The sequence below is a fragment of the Crinia signifera genome, chromosome 7, assembly GCF_055691185.1.
Source record: "Crinia signifera chromosome 7, ASM5569118v1, whole genome shotgun sequence".
NCBI classification, from domain to species: domain Eukaryota; kingdom Metazoa; phylum Chordata; class Amphibia; order Anura; family Myobatrachidae; genus Crinia; species Crinia signifera.
In genome coordinates, this window is record NC_139223.1 from 30,304,800 (window position 1) to 30,326,915 (window position 22,116).

The 22,116-nt window shown below is 48.0% G+C and overlaps 1 protein-coding gene across 1 annotated transcript in view; it reads left to right on the plus strand.

Moving 5' to 3' along the window:
* The window catches only part of RHBDL1 (rhomboid like 1), a 57,733-nt gene that overhangs the window by 23,567 nt on the left and 12,050 nt on the right, over positions 1 to 22,116 (plus strand). Inside the window, exon 4 of the mRNA XM_083152742.1 lies at positions 9,919 to 10,067. Within this exon, the coding sequence (XP_083008868.1) occupies positions 9,919 to 10,067 (149 nt within the window). The remainder of the gene's footprint in view (positions 1 to 9,918; positions 10,068 to 22,116) is intronic.

The following is a 22,116-nucleotide window of genomic DNA, read 5'->3' on the forward strand; positions in this document are numbered from 1 at the left end:
CATCGCATCGCATCGCATGCGACCATCGGATGCGATGACCCGATTTTTCCATAGGAATCAATGTTAAAATGATTCCTATGGAAAAAGGGGTCCTTTTCATACCCCTACTATCCAAGTGGGCATGGAGTTGGATATAAACCTGTGGCGAGCGTAGCGAGCCACCGAGCCCGAAGCGCGGCGAGCGAAGCGAGCCCCGCGAGGGGACGGTATTCCGTGTCCCCTCGCGGGGCTCGCTACGCTCGCCACGCTTCGGGCTCGGTGGCTCGCTACGCTCGCCACAGGTTTATATCCAACTCCATGCCCACTTGGATAGTAGGGGTATGAAAAGGACCCTTTTTCCCATTGAATTCCATGTTAAAATGGACTCAGTCCATTTTAACATTGATTCCTATGGAAAAATCGGGTCATCGCATCGCATCGCATCGCATCGCATCGCATCCGATGGTCGCATGCGATGCGATGCGATGTCCCGATCCGACCCGATTTAAAAATCGGACGCCCGGATAACTCACAAGTACCCATCTTTCTCTTATTATAACATCTCATCCCTCTCATCATAACGATATCATCATCATCATCATTATTAATATTTTTATTATTATTATCCTTTATTTATATGGCGCCACAAGGTATCCACATTGCCCAATTACAGAGAACATAAATGAATAAACAATGATTTACAATTGAATACAATTGTGGACAAGTACAGAGTACATAAACATGGCTGCATCAGCAGGGAACACAGGAATAAGTATCAGTGCGGCAGAAAACGGCAGGATTTGATGCCATCAAAATTATGTAGGTGATAGAAGGAAAAGCACATGAGGAGAGCTTGTGAGAGATTACATTCCACAGGGGGGGCGGACAGACACGGTGAAACAGAAGGGGTATACATTGAGCATGGAACAGAGAGTTAAGGTGAGATTTGGCTGGGTTTGGTGAAGAAGTGGGTCTTGAGAGCCCGTTTGAAATTTGGGTGTGGTACAGGAGTCTGACAGCCGGGATCCAGACAGTCATTAGCCCGACGCCGGGATCCCGACTGGCCAGACCCAGATAGCATGGTGAGCGCAACTATGCCCCTTGCGGGCTCGCTGCGCTCGCCACGCTGCGGGCACGGTGGCACGCTACGCGAGCCACCTATTCTATTCTCCCTTTATGAGGGTCGTGGACCCCCACGAGGGAAAATAGCAGGTGGCCGTCACGAACCCGGCTGTCAGTGTTTTGACAGTCGTGATCCCGACGTCGGGTATATGCCTGTCGGGATCCCGTCCGGAACCCTGAAATTTGTAGAAAGGTAAGAGGGAGAGAAGACAGGGAGGAAGTAATCATTACATACAGATAGTGGTAGATGCTCAAATTAGTTCAGTAAAACTTTTCAGGTGCATGCAAGGGAGGGGTTAATACTTAGTAAGTAACAAGACATTGGTTCCCCCGGCACACTGAATAGTTTTAGCAACCAATCTTGAACACTACATGATAATTGAATTCAGAGATATTGGTTACATATACCTGCGCAGGTGTATGACATGCCCCCAAGCCGCGTCAAGGCTTCTCTGTATATTGGGGGTCCCTAGCGCTATATCTAGGTGCAGGGTGTGGCACCCCAAAAACTATCGTAAGCTAGGAGGCCCAGTGCGGCATGCCAGTGAGATACTAAGTGTTAATAATTAGTGATAGAAAGCCGAAGCTATACATAAAGAGAGAGATAAATGAAATGTAATTAAAATAAGAGAGAGAGAGTGTTAGTGAGGGAAAAGTGTTAATAGAATGTAAGGGCATGCCGCACTAAAGCCACCCAGCCCAACCAGTCCAGGGGCACCGCACCCCACACCACTGTTACCCTAAATTGGGTTTACAATTAGTCAGCAAGGAGCCACATGATAATGGCTCCTTACTTGGTATATCTGAACTAAGAGCTACCTACCTTGGAGCAACCCCAGACTACTCCATGTGGCATATCAGGACCCACATCTCCCCCTAATGCAAGCTCCTCTCTGCCTCTCACAACATACATACAAATAGTGGTAGATGCTCAAATGAGTTCAGTAAAACTTTTCAGGTGCATGAGGGAGGGGTTAATACTTAGTAAGTAACAAGACATTGGTTCCCCCGGCACACTAAATAGTTTTAGCAACCAATCTTGAACACTACATGATAATAGAATTCAGAGATATTGGAAGTAATCATTAGGCAGGAGAGTCAGCATTCATTAGCAAAGCGAAGTGGACGGGTAGGAGTGTAGAGGGAGATGAGGTCAGAAATGTAAATGGGAAAAGAGTGGGGGAGAGCTTTGTAAGTGAGTGTGAGAAGTTTGAATTTGATTCTGAAATGGAAGGGGAGTCAGTGAAGGGCATGTATAAGAGGGGAAGTGGACAATAGTGCCTTTGGTGAGGAAGATGAGGCGGGCTGCAGCATTGAGGATAGATTAGTCGAGAGAGACATTTGTCAGGGATTCCACATAGGAGGAGATTACAATAGTCCAGTCTGTAAATGACGAGAGAGTGGCTGAAGTTCTTAGTAGCATCCTGGGTGAGAAACCATCTGATCCTGGAAATGTCACGGCTAAAGGGCTGGATGGAGTCGTGTGGTGCACAGGAACTGGAGACGGACCAGGAGGAGTAGGATTGAAACGTGCCGGTTTAATAATGGATTTCATAAATGATAAACTTCACTCAAATACTTCTTTAAGTGACAGTTGGATAACTTAAATAGAGTCCAGCACAATACTAATAACAGGCAGGTAAATCTGGAAACGTATACTTGATGAGCCAGAGTACGTAGAGGAAGATCCGGAAAGAGGTTGATTTGATGATAGAAGAAATGGATCCGGATGACTGAAAGATGATGGAATGAATGAGTTGAATGAAGGAGGGCAGCGGAAAGCTGAGCAGGGTAATCCTGGGACACAAGCAGGAACAAGCACTAGGTAGGACTTGCAGCATTGGTGTCAGGAGAAAACTTCCTTGTAGAAAGATGCAGGGAGCAAGGCACCAGAGTCAGGAGAGAAAGAGCCAGGATCCGGGAATCAGCTAGGAGTTGTGAATGACTCCAAAGACTCATTTCACTGACACTGAACAGCCTAGGCAGATCCCCTATATCCCCAGGGGGCGGCTGCCATTGGCTGTCAGCGCAGGAAGAGGATGGAACCTCCACTCTGGGCCAATCTGTCTCCTGCCCTCAACCAAGATGGCGACGCCGGCCTCCCGGCACTGCTATCTGCAAGGACGCTGCTACCCGACGCTCCCCTGCTGCCATCCCTACCCGGAGCTGCCCCTACCCGCACGCCGCAGCCTGGGACCTGCACACGCTAGCCGGCGGCGGGCACGGACGGGTGAGTACTGTACCCGCCGCGCTCCGTCGCGGCTACGTGTGACAGTACCCCCCCTTTTCAGGGTGACCCCAGGGCGCCTATGGGCCTTGTAAGGATTTCTCTGAAGAAATTGCTTTATCAGCTTCGGAGCGTGCAGATCAATGGAATCCACCCAAGAGTTCTCTTCGGGACCAAACCCAACCCATTCCACCAGATACTGGGTACGAGATTTGCGGCAGCGAGAGTCTATAATGCGTCTTACCTCGAATTCAGCCCCACTCTCGGAGTTAATCTTGGGCGGTTTGGGAATCCTGTTTTGATAAGAGTTCAACCTTAAAGGCTTGAGGAGGGACACATGGAAGGAATTCGAAATCCTTAGGGAAGGAGGAAGTTGAAGTCTATAAGCGACCGGATTAATGACTTGGATGATAGGGTATGGCCCAATGAACCGAGGAGCCAGCTTCATAGAGGGCAGACGGAGGCGTATATGGCGGGTAGACAGCCATACCCGGTCTCCGACTTTCAATCGGGGCGCGGCCCTTCTTTTTCTGTCTGCCATCCTCTTGTATCGGGCGGAAGATTTAAGAAGAGTGGTGTGGACATCCGACCAGATTTTAGCAAAGCGTTGTAATGAAGTGGTTGCTGCAGGAACTTCGGAAGAGGATAATTCTGAGAAATCCGGAGACCGTGGATGTTTGCCGAATACTGTAAAGAAGGGAGTGGTTCCGGAGGAAGAGTGATAGGAGTTGTTATGCATATATTCTGCCCACGGGAGAAGATCCACCCAGTCATCTTGGGAAGACGAGACAAACAGTCGGATAAAGGCCTCCAAGTCTTGATTCACCCGTTCTGTCTGGCCGTTGGTCTGGGGGTGAAAGGCAGTGGAAAACTTGAGTTTGACCTGTACCGCGGCACAGAGAGCTCTCCAGAACTTTGCAACGAACTGTACTCCGCGGTCGGATACAATCTCTTTGGGCAGTCCGTGGAGTTTAAAAATGGTTGAGATAAATAGCTGGGCCAGTACTGGAGCAGAGGGGAGACCTTTTAGTGGGAAAAAATGGACCATTTTAGAGAATCGGTCAACCACTACCCAGATTGCAGTATGACCTTTTGAGGGAGGTAGTTCACAAATGAAGTCCATTGACAGATGGGTCCATGGTTCTGTGGGAATGGTTAGAGGGCGAAGAGGACCAGCGGGAGTTGTTCTGGGCACCTTATGCTGAGCACATCTCACACAAGAGGCAACGAAGTTGGTTACGTCGTGGCGGATGGTTGGCCACCAATAAGAACGTGACAGGAACATCAAGGTCTTTTGTGCTCCTGCGTGCCCTGCGAAGCGGGAAGAATGTGCCCATGTCAATATTTTCTTGCGGAGTTCGGGGGGAACAAACGTTTTACCTGGAGGAGGAGATGGCTGTATGGTTACTTGGGCGAAGACCACCGGATCGAGGATTGGACGAGGAGGTGTCTCTCGGTCAGAGGTCGTTTCAAAGGAGCGGGATAGAGCGTCCACCTTAGTATTCGTGGTTCCAGGTCGGAATTTAATTTGGAAATCAAAGCGTTCAAAAAACATGGCCCAACGGGCTTGGCGGGCAGTAAGGCACTGAGCCTGTTTAAGAAAGGACAGATTTTTGTGGTCTGAATACACGGTGATCTTATGCCGTGCCCCCTCCAGAAGGTATCGCCACTCCTCTAACGCAGTTTTGACTGCAAGCAACTCCTGTTCCCTGATGGGGTAATTCTTCTCTGCCGGAAGGAATTTTTTGGAGAGGAAGGCACAAGGGTGTAATTCTTGATCCTCACCTTTTTGTGACAAGATGGCCCCGATCCCTTCCGAGGATGCGTCCACCTCGAGAATGAAGGGCCTGTCGAGGTCTGGTTGGAGGAGGATTGGTGCCGTCACAAATGCTCTTTTTAACTGCTGGAAGGCAGAGGATGCTTCTGGCGACCATCGGCTTGGATCAGCTCCTTTGCAAGTGAGGGCAGTGAGGGGAGCAGCGATAGTAGAGAAGTTCCGGATAAATCGCCGGTAATAGTTTGAGAACCCTAGGAATCTCTGAATTCCTTTGAGCGTTGTGGGGGCTGCCCAGTCTTGGATGGCTCTCACCTTCTCTGGGTCCATCTCTATCCCAGTGGCGGAGAGAATGTGACCCAAGAATGGAATGGACGTGACCTCAAAAACGCACTTCTCCAACTTGCAGAACAGTTGATTTTGGCGAAGACGTCGTAGGACTTCGGACACTGTCTGTCTGTGAAGTTGAAGATTTGGAGAGAAGATGAGTATATCATCTAGATAGACTACGATGGAGTGGTACAGCAAGTCCCGAAAGATATCATTTACAAACTGTTGGAAGACGGCGGGGGCGTTACAAAGGCCGAAGGGCATCACCAGGTATTCATAGTGACCATCGCGCGTATTAAAAGCCGTCTTCCACTCGTCACCTGGACGGATCCGGATCAAATTGTAGGCCCCTCGCAGGTCCAATTTAGTAAAGATTGCCGCCCCTCTGATCTTGTCGAATAGTTCTGCGATAAGGGGTAAGGGATAGCGGTTTTTAATGGTGATGTCGTTCAGGCCCCTATAGTCGATACATGGCCGAAGACCGCCATCCTTCTTTTTCACAAAGAAAAACCCGGCTCCGGCCGGAGAAGTAGATGGTCGAATGAAACCTTTGTTTAAGTTCTCTTGAATGTACGAGGACATGGCCTCAGTCTCGGGTAGCGACAGAGGATAGATGCGGCCACGAGGAGGGAATTTCCCGGCCACCAGTTCTATCGGGCAGTCCCAAGGACGGTGAGGAGGCAGGGTGTCAGCACCTCCTTTACTGAAGACATCTGTAAATGAACGGTATGGTGCGGGTATAGACAAGGGTGGAGCTGAAGAGGATGAAGGACAGTTATCCTCACGTTGTGGATGGGTCTGGTAGACCGGAAGGATCTGAGGAATGCAGGTAGACTGGCAATCTGTTCCCCAGGCCTTGACCTCCATATTGGTCCAATCGATGTGTGGGTTATGTTTAGAGAGCCAGGGAAGGCCCAGGACCATTGGATGTGAGGACTGTGGAAGAATGAAGAATTCGAGGGTCTCTTGATGTAGAGCTCCTATGAGCAGTGTCACCGGGGTGGTCTGATGGGTGATTTGTCCACTACGAATTCGACTCCCATCCACTGCAGTGAGGACCAGCGAATGATCCAGGGGTTGCACCGGCAGGGCATGTTGGGTGACAAAAGAAGACGAAAGGAAGTTTCCCGCTGCCCCAGAGTCCAATAGGGCCTGAACTCTTTTTCTCCCTTGGGGACACACAAGGGTAACCGGAATGGTGGAATCAGAAGAAGAGGGAGATGGAAGTAAGACTCCTAATCGGACCTCCCTCGTGGAGATTAGGAGCGGTCGTTTCCCGGCCGCAGCGGGCAGGAAGCCAACAGGTGAGCTGAGGAGCCACAGTACATGCACAGATTCTCTCGCCGTCTTCGGGACTTCTCTTCGAGAGAAAGACGGAAGCGGTTGATTTGCATGGGCTCATCTGTTGACACCGCAGGAGGCGGGGTTGGTCTGGAAGCGGGTGCGACATTGGAAGGGAATCGAGGGCGAAGGCGATCAGAGCGATTCCTCTCAAGTTGGCGTTCTTGGAGTTGCAGATCGACCTTGTTACATAATGAAATGAGTTCAGCCAGGGTGGAAGGAGAATCGCGAGTTGCTAACTCGTCCTTGATGCGGCCGGCTAGGCCGTTCCAGAAGGCAGAGACGAGAGCCTCTTCGTTCCATCTGAGTTCGGAAGCCAGGGTTTAAAATTGTACAACATATTGTCCCACTGAGCGACTGCCCTGACGCATTCTTAGGATCTCCGTGGCTGCGGAGGACACTCTGCCAGGCTCATCGAAGATGCGACGGAAGGAAGCCACAAATTCTTCATAGTTGTTGAGGATGGGATCCGCACGCTCCCAGAGGGGGGACACCCACTCCAGGGCTGGGCCCACCAGTAGGGACACGATGTAAGCCACTCGAGTCTTGGGAGAGGGAAAATTGGAAGGCTGGAGGGTAAAATGGATTGATTCAGGAATCCTCGACACCCCCTCGGGGACCCGTCATATTTACTGGGGGTTGACAGCTGCAGATGGTGAGGAGCAGCTGGCCCCGGAGGAGCAGCAGGGGCCGAAGCTCCGGAGGTAGGTGCTGCCGAAACTGAGGGAGCCGCCTGAGGTGGTGACAAGGTCTGGAGAAATTGAGCCACTTGACGCTGGGTAGCCTCTACTTGTTCCAAGCGAGCCATGATGCCTTGAAGAACATCCGTCATGGAGGCCTGTGCTTCACCCGATTCCATCGGGTCAGTGCAAACTGTCACGGCTAAAGGGCTGGATGGAGTCGTGTGGTGCACAGGAACTGGAGACGGACCAGGAGGAGTAGGATTGAAACGTGCCGGTTTAATAATGGATTTCATAAATGATAAACTTCACTCAAATACTTCTTTAAGTGACAGTTGGATAACTTAAATAGAGTCCAGCACAATACTAATAACAGGCAGGTAAATCTGGAAACGTATACTTGATGAGCCAGAGTACGTAGAGGAAGATCCGGAAAGAGGTTGATTTGATGATAGAAGAAATGGATCCGGATGACTGAAAGATGATGGAATGAATGAGTTGAATGAAGGAGGGCAGCGGAAAGCTGAGCAGGGTAATCCTGGGACACAAGCAGGAACAAGCACTAGGTAGGACTTGCAGCATTGGTGTCAGGAGAAAACTTCCTTGTAGAAAGATGCAGGGAGCAAGGCACCAGAGTCAGGAGAGAAAGAGCCAGGATCCGGGAATCAGCTAGGAGTTGTGAATGACTCCAAAGACTCATTGCACTGACACTGAACAGCCTAGGCAGATCCCCTCCCGGCACTGCTATCTGCAAGGACGCTGCTACCCGACGCTCTCCTGCTGCCATCCCTACCCGGAGCTGCCCCTACCCGCACGCCGCAGCCTGGAACCTGCACACGCTAGCCGGCGGCGGGCACGGACGGGTGAGTACTGTACCCGCCGCGCTCCGTCGCGGCTACGTGTGACAGGAAATAGTTTTGAGATGAAAAATGCAGGGTTTGTGAGAGATGCTGATTGTGTAGGTTTGAAAGAGAGGGAGGAGTCCAGGATTACTCAAAGATGGCGCACTTGGGGGATAGAGGAAATAGAAGTGCTATCAACAGATAATGAGATTGTGGGAGGTGATATTGTGCGGGAGGGTGGGAAGATGATCAGCTCAGTCTTATGTAGGGTACACACCAGAATGACCATGGTCGTGCGACCACTGTGAAATGATTTCCTGAAATCGTACGATGGTCGCACACAATCGGTACCCAATCCACTGTAGATGACAGATCTTTAGTGCAGCAGCAAAAATCTCCAGAGCTACCAAATGACCGGCGGGAACACGAATCAAATCGCAATCGCATTGGAAACAAGCACAATTCTGCCCCTTTTTTTTTTTTTTTTTACATACCATCGGTCATTAGACGAGTCAAAATTGGGGGAATTGAGCCCAAATCATTCTGGTGTGTACCCAGCATCAGACATGTTAAGTTTAAGAAAGAGCTGGAACATCCAAGAAGAGATAGTAGAGAGACAGTTGGAGACATGAGGGAGGAGAACAGGGAAAAGGTCAGGGGATAAAAATGTAGAGTTGAGTATTATCAGCATAGAGATAATATTGGAATTCAAAAGAACTAACGAGTTCACCTAAGAGGACATATATAGAGAGAAAAGGAGAGGTCAGAAGATCAGAACCTTGGGGGGACCTACTGTTAGTGGAAGCGTGTGCGCGGGGGGGGGGGGGTCCTTAGAGGAGACAGAAAAGGAATGGTCAGAGAGGTAGGAGGACAGCCAGTAGAGGGCAGTATCACGCAGACAAGGGAGTGAGGGATTTGCAGAAGAAGAGAGTGGTCTCATCTCTCTCATCATAGCTATCACATCTTTTTCTCATTATACCTTTCTCATCTCTTTGTATGATTCATTGTGTCCTGATACTGCAGTTGCACTACGCAGTGCAGGTCCACATTTGAAGGACACAGATCTACTGTATGCTAAGACACTACTATCTTCATTTTACCACAAAATGATTTTGCTGACTGTGAGGCAACAATGTTCATCTTTAGATGTTGCATCAGAATGCAAGGTGCCCCAGTGCTACTGTATATAATGCATCTGTGTTCCCAGCCATGCTGTAATAACTGACAGATACCCTCAACTAATTTGGTTAATTGAAGCAATCTCACCAGATACTTGGAGACAGTCCGTTCAGCCCAATCAAGTAATGGATCAGATTTTATTGTACAGTCAGAAAATGTGCTGGGCTGTGCTTGGAGTCATTGGCCAACCAGACAGATTATCCCAAAGCAATCTTCTCTTCCCGTTTGCACGTGTCCATATTTACGTCTTCAAACAAAGATCTTTCATGGTCTTAAAAAAAAAAAAAAAAAAAAAGATGTCCAAGGGGAGCAGGGCTTAATGTCAGTGATGTGGGCTGCCCAGGCTTTGTAGTATATTGCATCTCTGCCCTGCTCTGTTATCTGAGGGGTTAATAGTCCACTGGCCTTCTTCTACTGTTCTTAGGTCTGTCTCATCCACTCTAGATCATCGTGTTCCTGTGTTACGGGGTCAAACTGAACAAGTGGGTTTTACAGACATACCACCCTGAATACATGAAGAGCCCACTGGTATACCATCCGGGACACCGGGCACGGGCGTGGCGCTTCCTCACCTATATGTTCATGCATGTTGGGTAAGTGTGGATACATCATGGCAGACGCTGAGTTTGAGCCTGACCATGCACATAGATGTTGCAAATGACATTGGCCATATAATAACCCTAATCGCAGCCTTACACAAACACTAGTCTAACCTACTATGTCAGCCTCACCTACTATGTAACTATTTTCTTTACAGTCAGAGCAGTCAAACTTTGGAACTCTCTTCCTGGAGAAGTGGTGTCGGCAGACACTATAAATACGTTTAAAATAAGGTTGGATAAACATTTATTGGTTAAAAACATCCATGGGTACGAATAAGTAACATAATCTGTCTTTAAAATATCAGAACATACTATACAACAAGGGAAAAGCTACTATAAACATAGGTTGAACTAGATGGACGCAAGTCTTTATTCAGCCTCACCTACTATGTAACTATGTAACAGTAACCCTAACAGCACCCTTACATTAACCTTAATCGCAGTCTAACCCTATTCCACACTAACACCAACCGCACCCTAACACTAACCCTAATCTCAGTCTAACCCTGACTCTATTCTAACACTAATCCTAATCTCTGTATAACCCTGACCCTTGTCTAACACTAACCCTAATTGTAGTCTAACCCTAACCCTAGTCTAACACTAACCCTAATCACAGCCTAACCCTATTCTAACACTAACCCTACTCTCAGTATAACCCTAACCCCATTCTAACCCTATTCTAACACTAATCCTAATCGCAGTCTAACCCTGACCCTATTCTAACACTAATTGCAGTCTAACCATAACCCTATTTTAAACCTAAAGTTAATTGCAGTATAATCCTATTCTAACACGAACCTTAATCTCAGTCTAACTCTATTCTAACACTAACCCTAATCTCAGTCTAACTCTATTCTAACACTAACACTAACCCTAATCTCAGTATAACCCTAACCGTTTTCTAACCCTAATCTCAGTCTAACCATAACCCTATTCTAACACTATCCCTAATTGCAGTCTAACCATAACCCTATTCTAACCCTAATCTCAGTATAACCATAACCCTTTTCTAACCCTAATCTCAGTCTAACCCTAAACCCATTCTACCTAAACCTTAATCACAGTCTAACCCTAACCCTATTCTAACACTAACCCTAATCTCAGTATAACCCTATTCTAACACTAACCCTAATCTCAGTATAACCCTAACCCTATTCTAACACTATCCCTAATTGCAGTCTAACCATAACCCTATTCTAACCCTAATCTCAGTCTAACCCTAAACCCATTTTAACACTTACCTTAATCACAGTCTAACCCTAACCCTTTTCTAACAATAACCCTAATCTCAGTCTAACCCTAACCCTATTTTTACATTTACCCTAATCTCAATATAACACTAACCCTAATCACACCCTAACCCTATTCTAACACTAACCCTAAACTCAATATAACCCTAACTCCATTCTAACACTATCCCCGGTACTTGTGAGTTATCCGGGCTGCCGATTTCTAAATCGGGTCGGATCGGGCACATCGCATCGCATCGCATGCGACCATCGGATGCGATGCGATGCGATGACCCGATTTTTCCATAGGAATCAATGTTAAAATGGACTGAGTCCATTTTAACATGGAATTCAATGGGAAAAAGGGGTCCTTTTCATACCCCTACTATCCAAGTGGGCATGGAGTTGGATATAAACCTGTGGCGAGCGTAGCGAGCCACCGAGCCCGAAGCGTGGCGAGCGTAGCGAGCCCCGCGAGGGGACACAGAATACCGTCCCCTCGCGGGGCTCGCTTCGCTCGCCACGCTTCGGGCTCGGTGGCTCGCTACGCTCGCCACAGGTTTATATCCAACTCCATGCCCACTTGGATAGTAGGGGTATGAAAAGGACCCCTTTTTCCCATTGAATTCCATGTTAAAATGGACTCAGTCCATTTTAACATTGATTCCTATGGAAAAATCGGGTCATCGCATCCGATGGTCGCATGCGATGCGATGCGATATCGCATCGCATCGCATCTGATTGTATGCCTTAACTTAAGGCATACAATCAAAAAATCGGCAGCCCGGATAACTCACAAGTACCCTATCCCCAATCACAGCCTTACCCTATTCTAACACTGACCTTAATTGTAGTCTAATCCTAACCCTATTCTAACCCTAATTATAGCCTAACCGAACCCTGCTATTCTAGAAATATGGATGTTGTTTTCCTAAAAAAAAAAAAAAAAAAAGTAATAATAATTTAAATCAGTTGAAAACCGTTACTAACAGTAATGAGATAATATAACATAAGATATCAGTCTGCAGTCAGTGATCCCTATGGTGCAGTAAGTACAGTGCTGTGTATATCATGCAGCCAGACAGACAGAGGGAGCAGGGATACAGTACTGTATGTTACTCTCTGTTTGAGGCTTTGACTCTAAAAGAAAATCTTGCATAAAATGAATAATCCATTAGCGTTATGTGTCTGTAACAATTATCCCGACTTCATCAGGAAAATACTGAGATGAGAGAGATCCGGCTGCACTTTCCCCATGGAAATACAAGTGTTCTCTTTTCTTATGGCACTTGTTTTCTGGTCGCCATGGTAACCAGGTGCTTGAGATGCTGCATTGAGACACTGTAGATGTATTTTTCTTCCTTTTGATGGGTTCGCTCGCCTTTAAACCTGTATTATTCTCATATAATAGGTGTATTTGGTTGGTAAATATAGCAAAGAAATAGGGATGAGACCGTCATTGGGAATGATGGGGGCAGTTATGCAATATCTCCTGTTCAAACCTATGAATGGATTGATATAAAGAGCACTCTGTCACCTAGACAACGGGGGCAGATCTATGGAGACAAAATACAGCCTATGAAATCGCTAGGAACTGTTGATGCCACCAAACCTCCTAGCATTTGTTGTGGTGGAATCAGGACGGGGGCGTGGGCACTGTAATGGGGGCATCACCAGGGCACGGGCATGCAACCTTGGATGACCAACGTGGTATCCAGAGGATAGGTCGACTATAAGTGGTCGACGGGCACAAGGTCGATATGGACAAAAAGTTGGCATTGGCAAAAGTTTGATGCAAGCATTAGGTTGCTGTGGCAATGGTTGTCAACATGAAAAAGTTGACATGAATTTTTCACCATTTTTCTTTCTTTGGACTTTTTCATACATTATAATCCACATGGACTAGGAATAGGAACTCATACCCTCCAACATGACCCATTCCATTAGGTGCAAAATGCTCTGTTCCTGGACTTCCCTGCCAGTGGCAGTTGCAGAGTTGGGCCTGCAGCACAGTCCAATATTCAAAAAGGGGGGTCACATCTGCTGCCACCCCAAACATCACTGTCCTTTACTCACTGGCAGTTGATGTGACCCCCCTCTTTGAATTTTGGTCTGTGCTGGAGTCCAACCGCTGCAACTGCCACTGACAGGGAAGTCCAGGAACAGATCATTTTGTACCTAATGGAATGGGTCATGTTGGAGGGTATGGGAACGTAAAGTGTGACTGGCGCAACCTGAAGCATGGCGAGCAGAGCGGGACATGCCAGGGTAAGCAGTACACTAATTGAGGGTCGATGTCGAAAATTGTGAAAAATTCATGTCGACCGTTTCCATGTTTATCTATTGCTTGTGTCAACGTTTTGTGTGTCGACCTGTTACATGGGCTTCTCTCAATGGTTTTATTTAGCTGTTTCCAAAATGTGCTATGAAACAAAATCAGTAGGTAACGCACAGAAGGAGGATGGACAGCAGCAGATGAAGGAAAGCGGCATTAAGGGCCTGATTCAGCAAGACTTTGCTGCCTAGTGAGTCCATAAACGCCACTCACCCTGTACTCATCTCTCCATCAGTCCCAAAAGTCGCTGGAGAAATGGGATTCGTGCATGCACAATAGATTTGTCCCCAGGAACGCGACCTGTGCGCCATTTTCCTGGAGACCTGTGCATTCACAGAAGACTCTGGCACAATGCTAGAGTCTATTGTATGGCCTGAGAGGAGAGGGCACCTTGCAAGTCCGACCCCGCCCCCCCCCTCGCTGTCATCTGGTGATGTCCCCCCCGCACTGACATCACAGCCCGATTACCATGGGAACACCTATGAAATGCTGGGCGTTCCCATTGGAGCGACTATCCTCCGCCGCCCCCCCAGCCTCAGTCTGTCCGCCGTGGCCACACGCACCCGGCCTATGCACATGCGCAGAAATGACCCTGCGCACATGCCCACCATCGGTTCCCGTGCGAATGTTATGGTCCGTGCGAATGGACCAGAATAAACCCCCATGTGTCGTCGTCGTCCCCCTCATGTCCATGTTGACTTACATCGAAATCCGGTACAAAAACATGTGAAAAACTAATTTTGACTGTCGACCTAACGCTTGTTTTGACCCTGTGGACCTTAGCCATGTCGACCGAAATCCTGTCGACCTTTAGTAGTCGACCTAATTTACTTCGACCTTCATAGTGTAGACTCAATGACCCAGTGGCGTAGCTACGTTTTGGGCGTCCCCCCGCCCCGCTAAGCACCCCTACGCCCCCCCCCCCTGCCCCGCCGCCGCCCATGCAAACCCCCCCTCAATCCCCCACAGCCTTACCTATTGCGCTGGTCCCGGCGGCTCCGTTCTTCTGCTGAGGACCACCAGAAAATGGCTGCCCCCATACAGCAGACAGTTTCAGAGAACTGTGTGCTATATGGGGCGGCCATTTTCTGGTGGTCCTCAGCAGAAGAACGGAGCCGCCGGGACCAGCGCGATAGGTAAGTCTGCGGGGGATTGGGGGGGTTAACTATAGCACCGCAGCCACCGGCGCCCCCACATGCACAGCGCCCCCCCCCCCCCCCCGCGCGGTGGCGGGGGCTGCCGTGCTATAGTTACGCCGCTGCAATGACCCATATCCGTGTCCATGAACCACATCCGGCCACCTTCCACTGGCCATTTACCCAATACACTAAGTAATAGTCGGTAAGTATGGTACTTGATCACTCTCCTCTTTATCTCTCTCCAATTCTTAGTAAATCCAATCACAGGGAAATGCTGAGACTTGTGGTTCGTCGGCAGCTGAAGCAGACACTTTCTCTTCATCTGTTGCCCACCTGTGGTTGCCGCAGTCGTATATTAGGACGCTGAATGCCCGCCCGGGCTACATAACATCGTTTCTATGCCTCTCTGTTCTCTCTGTGTAAAACGTATTCCCAGCATCCTCTCCTGCTGTATTGAACCACCCAGGGCTGATCTCTTGCATTGATCCCAAGGCCTAGTGGTTGTTGCCATGGTTACACGAGTACGTAGCCGTGACATCCTAATTACAGGCCTGCAGTGGTTCATCATCTGACAATAGGACCACTGCGCTGTCTGCAGCGTGCTGGCCTGTCTTATCTTAGGAGAGTTATTTTTGTTGCCATCGTGAGCCCGTGACATGTACTATAGCTGTGTGCTCCTGGCGCACACCCTCAGCTGCTGCTGCTAGCTATCAGCGGGGCTGTGCATTCGCCTAGTAACACACATTTAAGGATTGATTGCTAAGCACGGGGAGGCCTATTTAGCAAGAATCTGACTGCAGTGGCTAATGCGGCTACTGGGCCAGATGCACTAAGCTTCAAAAGTGATAAAATGGAGAGTGATAAACAGCCAGCCAGCCAATCAGCTCCTGTCTGATATTTTTTAAACACAGTCTGTGACATGGCAGGCAGGAGCTGATTGGCTGGCTGTTTATTACTCTCCATTTTATCACTTTTGAAGCTTAGAGAATCTGGCCCAATGTGTCTACTGCAGCTAATGTGTCTTCTGTGGTTAATGTCGCAACTGCAGCCACGATGGCCATCTCTAGATAAGCTATGCTATCGCCACATATAATAAATAGTAGCCTTTATTTGGTTCATGTATTGTATAATGCCCTTCGTAAAATAGACCATTAAATAAAAATAATAGTCATGGCTTGACAAAAGAGGACACATAGGGAGAGAGATATTGATCCTTTAGAGCAGGCACGTCCAATCTATGGCCCTCCAGCTGTTGTGAAACTACATGTCCCATCATGCCTTGCCACAGTTTTGAGGGAATGCTAATACTGTGGCAAGGCATGCTGGGATGTGTAGTTTCACAACAGCTGGAGGGCCATAGTTTGGACATGCCTGCTTTAGAGTGAGAAGTGACCCAAACCAACCAATCGGCTTGGAACTGTCATTTCATGGGCTGTGACAGATAAAGGACAGAAGCTGATTGGTTGCTTTGGGCAACTCCACTCGTCAACCTCTCCCCCATAGTGTTTGCGCAGTGTCTGACGTATCTGGAAATAGGCCTGGGAACATGACAGTCAGGTCTCCCTACAGGACCTATCTGTTCTTCAGTCTTCCTTACCCTGCTTGCAAAAGGGGAGATTTACCAAAGTTTTGAGAGAGATAAAGTGTGTGTGTGTGTGTGTGTGTGTGTGTGTGTGTGTGGGGGGGAGAGATAGAGTACCAACCAATCAGCTTCTAATTGCCATTTGTTAAACACGCCTGTAACATGGCAGTAAGAGGCAGATTGGTTCGTACTTTATCTCTCTCTATCTACTTTCACTCTCTCTATCTAAGATTTTATGAGTCTCCCCCAAAATCCAAGGTAGAACGTTAGGAAAATAGGAATAGGACCATATTTTTTCCGGGATAGAGAATAGTACATAAGCCAATGTTGGCAGGGTAACTACACAGGGATAGAGGGGTCTATTTATTAAGCCTTGGAGAGAGATACAGGGTGAGATTTAATAGGATGAGACAATCAGAAAGTGAGAGATTTGGTGAGAAATCTCCAGTTTTTTTAAAGCGGCAAATATTTACACTGCAAAATCAAACTGGATTTTCAGTGTAAATGATTGCCGCTTTAAAAAAACTGGCGATTTCTTACCAAATCTCTCACTTTCTGATTCTCTCATCCTATTAAATTTCACCCACAGTACCAACCAACCATCTGCTGTCATTTTTCAAACACAGCCTGTAACATGACAGTTAGGAGCTGATTGGTCAGTACTTTATCTCTCTCCAACAGCGGGATGTCTGAGTTTGCCGGAGGTGCGGGATACTGGCTGAACTTGTTAAAGTGAAAATCATTTGCATGGCATGCTTTTAAATGATTGCCGATTGAAAAATACTTCTGAGTTCGGCCGTTACCCCCGCATCTCTGACAAACTCAGACTGTATCACATCCTGCAGTGCTAGGCTGAGTACATAGATAGACCTCTTAATCATGAATAAAAAAAGAGCAAACCAACTATAATGAAAACGGCAATGGGTTCTAGCAGTGTGGCCCCGATTTATGGAGCTGACAATGTTATGGTACAGATGCTAGTTTATCACCTGTTCTTTATCTAGTACCTGCAGGCTACACAGCACTGTACAGAGAGTACTGTATGTAATGCTCCACTCCAGCCCCAGCAGAGCTTAAGGGGCGATACTGCTGAGCACTCTGAGCAATGTAGATCGCTCAGCACACAGCGCTGCACGGACATGTGTCGGCGCTGTGTGCTGAGCGATCTGTCAGGGCCAGTGTTCTCCGGTGAGCGTGCTGGATATTAATTGCTGGGCGATAGTGACACACGGAGCCACGCATCGCTATCGCTGTGGCCCCTACACACACAGCGATGTAGGGGCATTTTCTAAGGGATTTAGTGATATCTAGTCAGAGCACTAAGAAAATGCCCAGAAAACACCCGGTGTGTAGGCCAGGGTTGCCTACCCTCCCGGAATAGCCGGGAGGGTCCCAGAAATCGGGCCCCCTCCAGGCCCCCCAGAAAGGACGACAACCCTGCTGCATTGTCCTGCATATCCAGCGTACCGCCGCTCGGGGGGGGGGGGGGGGGGTGTCCGTGTGTCAAATGATGCAATTGCGTAATTTAAACCCCGCTCCCCGCAGTGCAATGCATAAAATACCGGCATTGCACAGTGGGGGCGTGGCTAAATTATGCAATCGCTCTAGCCATGCCCCTAAATGGGTCATCACAGCCGTGGCTTCACCTCTTTTCCCTCCCGGATTCCCCCGGATTCCCCCCCCCCCCCCCCCCCCCCGCCATACTGAGAGGGCAGCCAGAAAGTCGGTAACCATGGTGTAGGCCCCATTACATTGTATGGGGGTAATTCAGGTGCCGCCCAGATATAGTGAAATTCCACCTTGCACATTCATGTGTACTCCTAGCGAATACTTCACAGTCGAGCGAATATATTTAAAACCCATCGTAACAGGCTCGCTATCATCACTGTGCACCAGTCATCACAGAGTCAGAGTAACCAGAGACGTATTCGGCGGCTGTGGTGAATACAGGCATAGGCGGCCTGCAGCTGACGTCACACACCCTAAAGTAACTAAAGTAATAGATCAAGGTGGGGCTGTAGATGTAGCTTATCTAGACTTTAGTAAAGCTTTTGACACTGTCCCACATCGCAGACTGTTAAATAAACTTGAAAGCTTGGGATTGGATTCTAAGATAGTTGAATGGATAAGAGCGTGGTTGCAGGACAGAAAACAGAGAGTTGTAGTAAACTGAGTACAGTCAAAGGAGGGAAAGGTTACAAGTGGAGTACCCCAGGGATCTGTACTTGGACCGGTGCTTTTTAATATCTTTATTGGTGATATTGCAAATGGAATTGAGGGTAAAATGTGCTTTTTGCAGATGACACAAAGGTATGCAACAGGGTAGACACACCAGGAGGAGTAAAACAAATGATTGATGATCTAGGTAGATTAGAGGAATGGTCAAGAGAATGGCAACTACAGTTTAATGCCAAAAAATGCAAAATCATGCACTTGGGTCTCAGAAATCCAAAGACTCAATATAGTATAAATGGCACTATAATGGAAACTACTGAGGAAGAGAGGGATCTAGGTGTCACTATTTCAGGGGACTTAAAAGCAGGTAGGCAATGTAACAAAGCAATGAAGAAGGCAAGTCAGATGCTTGGTTGCATAGGGAGAGGTTTTAGCAGTAGAAAGAAAGAAGTAATAATGCCACTGTATAGGTCATTGGTACGACCTCACCTAGAGTATTGTGTTCAGTTCTGGAGGCCATATCTCCAGAAGGATATAAATACATTAGAGACTGTACAAAGAAGAGCAACTAAAATGGTGCATAGCCTACATCACAAAACGTACCAGGAAAGACTAAAAGATCTTAATATGTATACTTTAGAGCAGAGAAGGGAAAGGGGGGACATGATAGAAACTTTCAAATATATCAAGGGTTTTAACAAGGTACAGGTGGGAGACATTCTTCACAGGAAGAGGAGCAACAGAACACAAGGACATGCACTGAAACTAGAGGGAGGAAGATTCAGGGGAAATGTGAGGAAGAATTTTTTCACAGAAAGAGTAGTAGATAAGTGGAATAGCCTCCCAACAGAGGTGGTAGACGCAAATACAGTAGTACAATTTAAACATGCTTGGGATAAGCATATTGATATCCTTACAAAAAAATAAGGATCAAATATGGTTTGAGGTAACATGTTTAAAAAAAGGGGCAGACTAGATGGGCCAAGTGGTTCTTATCTGCCGTCAAATTCTATGTTTCTATGTTTCTACCCTCCCATATAACGCATGGGAACGCCTACATTTACCCTGTTACCTCACACAGACGTCTACTTCCTGTCAATCACCTTGCAAATTTGCAGCCGTGCAATCAGATCTTAATCAGGCCCTTTATTTCCCTACCATGCGTTCTTCATTTTATCAGAAGCCAGTTGAAATGCCAGTATGTTTGGAAGGTAAATCGGCAACATGGAGAGAACATACAATCTGCACACAGATAGTGCCCTAGAAATGTCTGTTTTATCTCAGGGTTGTCAACCCTCCCAAAATGGCCGAAATCCTGAAAATACCAGCATTGCATGGCAAGGAGTGTGGCCACGAGGACGCGATCGTGCTGACCATGCCCCCACGCCGGATGATCCATTGACTGTCCCGCCCCCGTCCCGCCCCATCAACGGCCCCACCCCCTGTTCTATTGGAAACAGACAGCTATATAAGTAACATTATTATTACTATTATAATAAAACATAACCCCCAATATTAGTGCTTTGGAATCATGGTGGACTCAGGACTGCAGCATGCCGTGGTAATGGTACATCAGAGTGGGTGTGGTCACTCCATGCCAGTGCTCATAGCCACTCCCCCAGCGACACAGTGATAATGCTTAGTAGAAAAACACTATGATAATGTAGCATGCAGCATGTGCCTCCGCTACTTGTGGCAGGGACCCCGGCTTTTTCAAATCAGGACTTTCCTGCTGAAATTTGGGCAGCAGGGGTGCAAAAAATAAATAAAAAACAATTTCCAAAAACCCTGTAGATGATGATGGCATAAACGTATGCTCGCTGTGGCATGATTCTTTTGCAAATGTTGCTATTAAATATGGGTAGTATAAGTAAGACCCAAAACCAAAGGTGGCACAGCGGCCTCAGATGAAGCCGGGCCCCTATTCCTGGGCATAATTTTCTGTAATTTCCCGGGGACACCGCTGGGGCTCAAACCCTCTGCAACACAATAAGCTCTGATATAGAAGTTTAATACTATGCCTTACTTGGCGCATTGAATGCAAATATAGAGCTGGCATAAGTCAGACCTGCAAGGTGCCAGAGAAGAGGTATATTACTGTGGGAATGACGACGGTTGTTTTGGGCTGTGAGCCAGGGAACAGGCTTACTCTCATGCTCCGAGGCAATGCCAGGAGTGACCTTAATAGTGTACACCAGCAGAACGTATGAAGCCCAAATGGCTCAGCAAGTGCTTGGAGATCCCCGAGGATGAAAGTAGCGCACATGCGACCATAAATCCCCCTTTCTGTGACCAGAGGAAAAGCCACAGACTTCTCTGCTTTTAAGAACATGTTTCCCTGGTTACTTGTTCAAAGAAGAAGATATATGGTTCATCTAGAACAGGGTTGCCGACTTTTAAATGCTCCTCTCCGGGAGAAGCCCGGAGAGGAGACTTTCTTTACCCGATCGGGGGCGGGGCTTGACTGTGACATCATTAAGCCCCACCCCCATTACGGGAAATAGGATAAATGACTGATCTCCATGGAGGGGGCGGGGCTAAAATGACACGATTGTGCCATTTTAGCTCCGCCCCCTCATCTGAGACCCGCGGATTGCGGCATTTACATGGGGGGTCCCCCAGATTCCGGGAGGGTTGCCCACCCTTCCGGGGGGCTGGGAGGGGGACCCGATTTTCGGGAGACTCCCTGGAATTCCGGGAGGGTCGGCAACCCTGATCTAGAAAGGTTATTAGTATTTATTGAAAAGATTATTTAAAATAATTTTTGCTAAGTATTGCTATGTTCCGTGGCCCTGTCTGTTGGCTCAGGAGCAGAGAGGTTTATAATCTGTGGCAGCTCCGTCACAGTTCAAAATTCAAATAGGGGAGCCACACCCACTGCCAGTGAGTCAGTTTGGAATGACAGTTGGTGGTAGTGGGTGTGGCTCCCCTATTTGAATTTTGAACTGATAATTTTTTCTCAATCCCGGGATTTGGGATTGAAAAATGCTCAATCCCGGGATTCCTGGGATTGGCATCACTAATTTAAAAAATAAATAAAAAAAAGACCTGCATGGGGCAGGATTTCACTCTGGTGGGGTGATGATTACCTGATTGCAGGGCTCTACAATTTAGCAGCTGTGCAATGAGGTCTGAATAACCCCCTTAGGGGCCCATTCAGGGGTTAAAGTGAGGCGGAACGGGGCGGAACTGCGTTCCGTCAGTTCCATTTTGGAGGCGGAACGGTTCCGCCTCCATCCGCTCACCTTGCCCCCTCTGCTTCTCCCTGCCTGCATTGCTAAACAAGTCAAGACAGCCGGGTAGAGTGCTGGAAAACCCGGCTGTCTCAGAGCACGTCGTCCATCCGTCCGCGGGCGGCTATTTGAAATGACGTGCCAGCTTGCGACTGCCTGATTGGCAGCCGGGCTGCGCGTCATTTCAAATAGCTGCAACGCACACGGAGGGATGGACGACGTGCTCTGAGACAGCCGGGTTTTCCAGCACTCTACCCGGCTGTCAGGGGCGGGCTGGCTACAGGAACATGGCCGCCGGCGCTACCCGCTCAGGAGGCCAGGACGCTCTCCCTGCTATGCTCCTT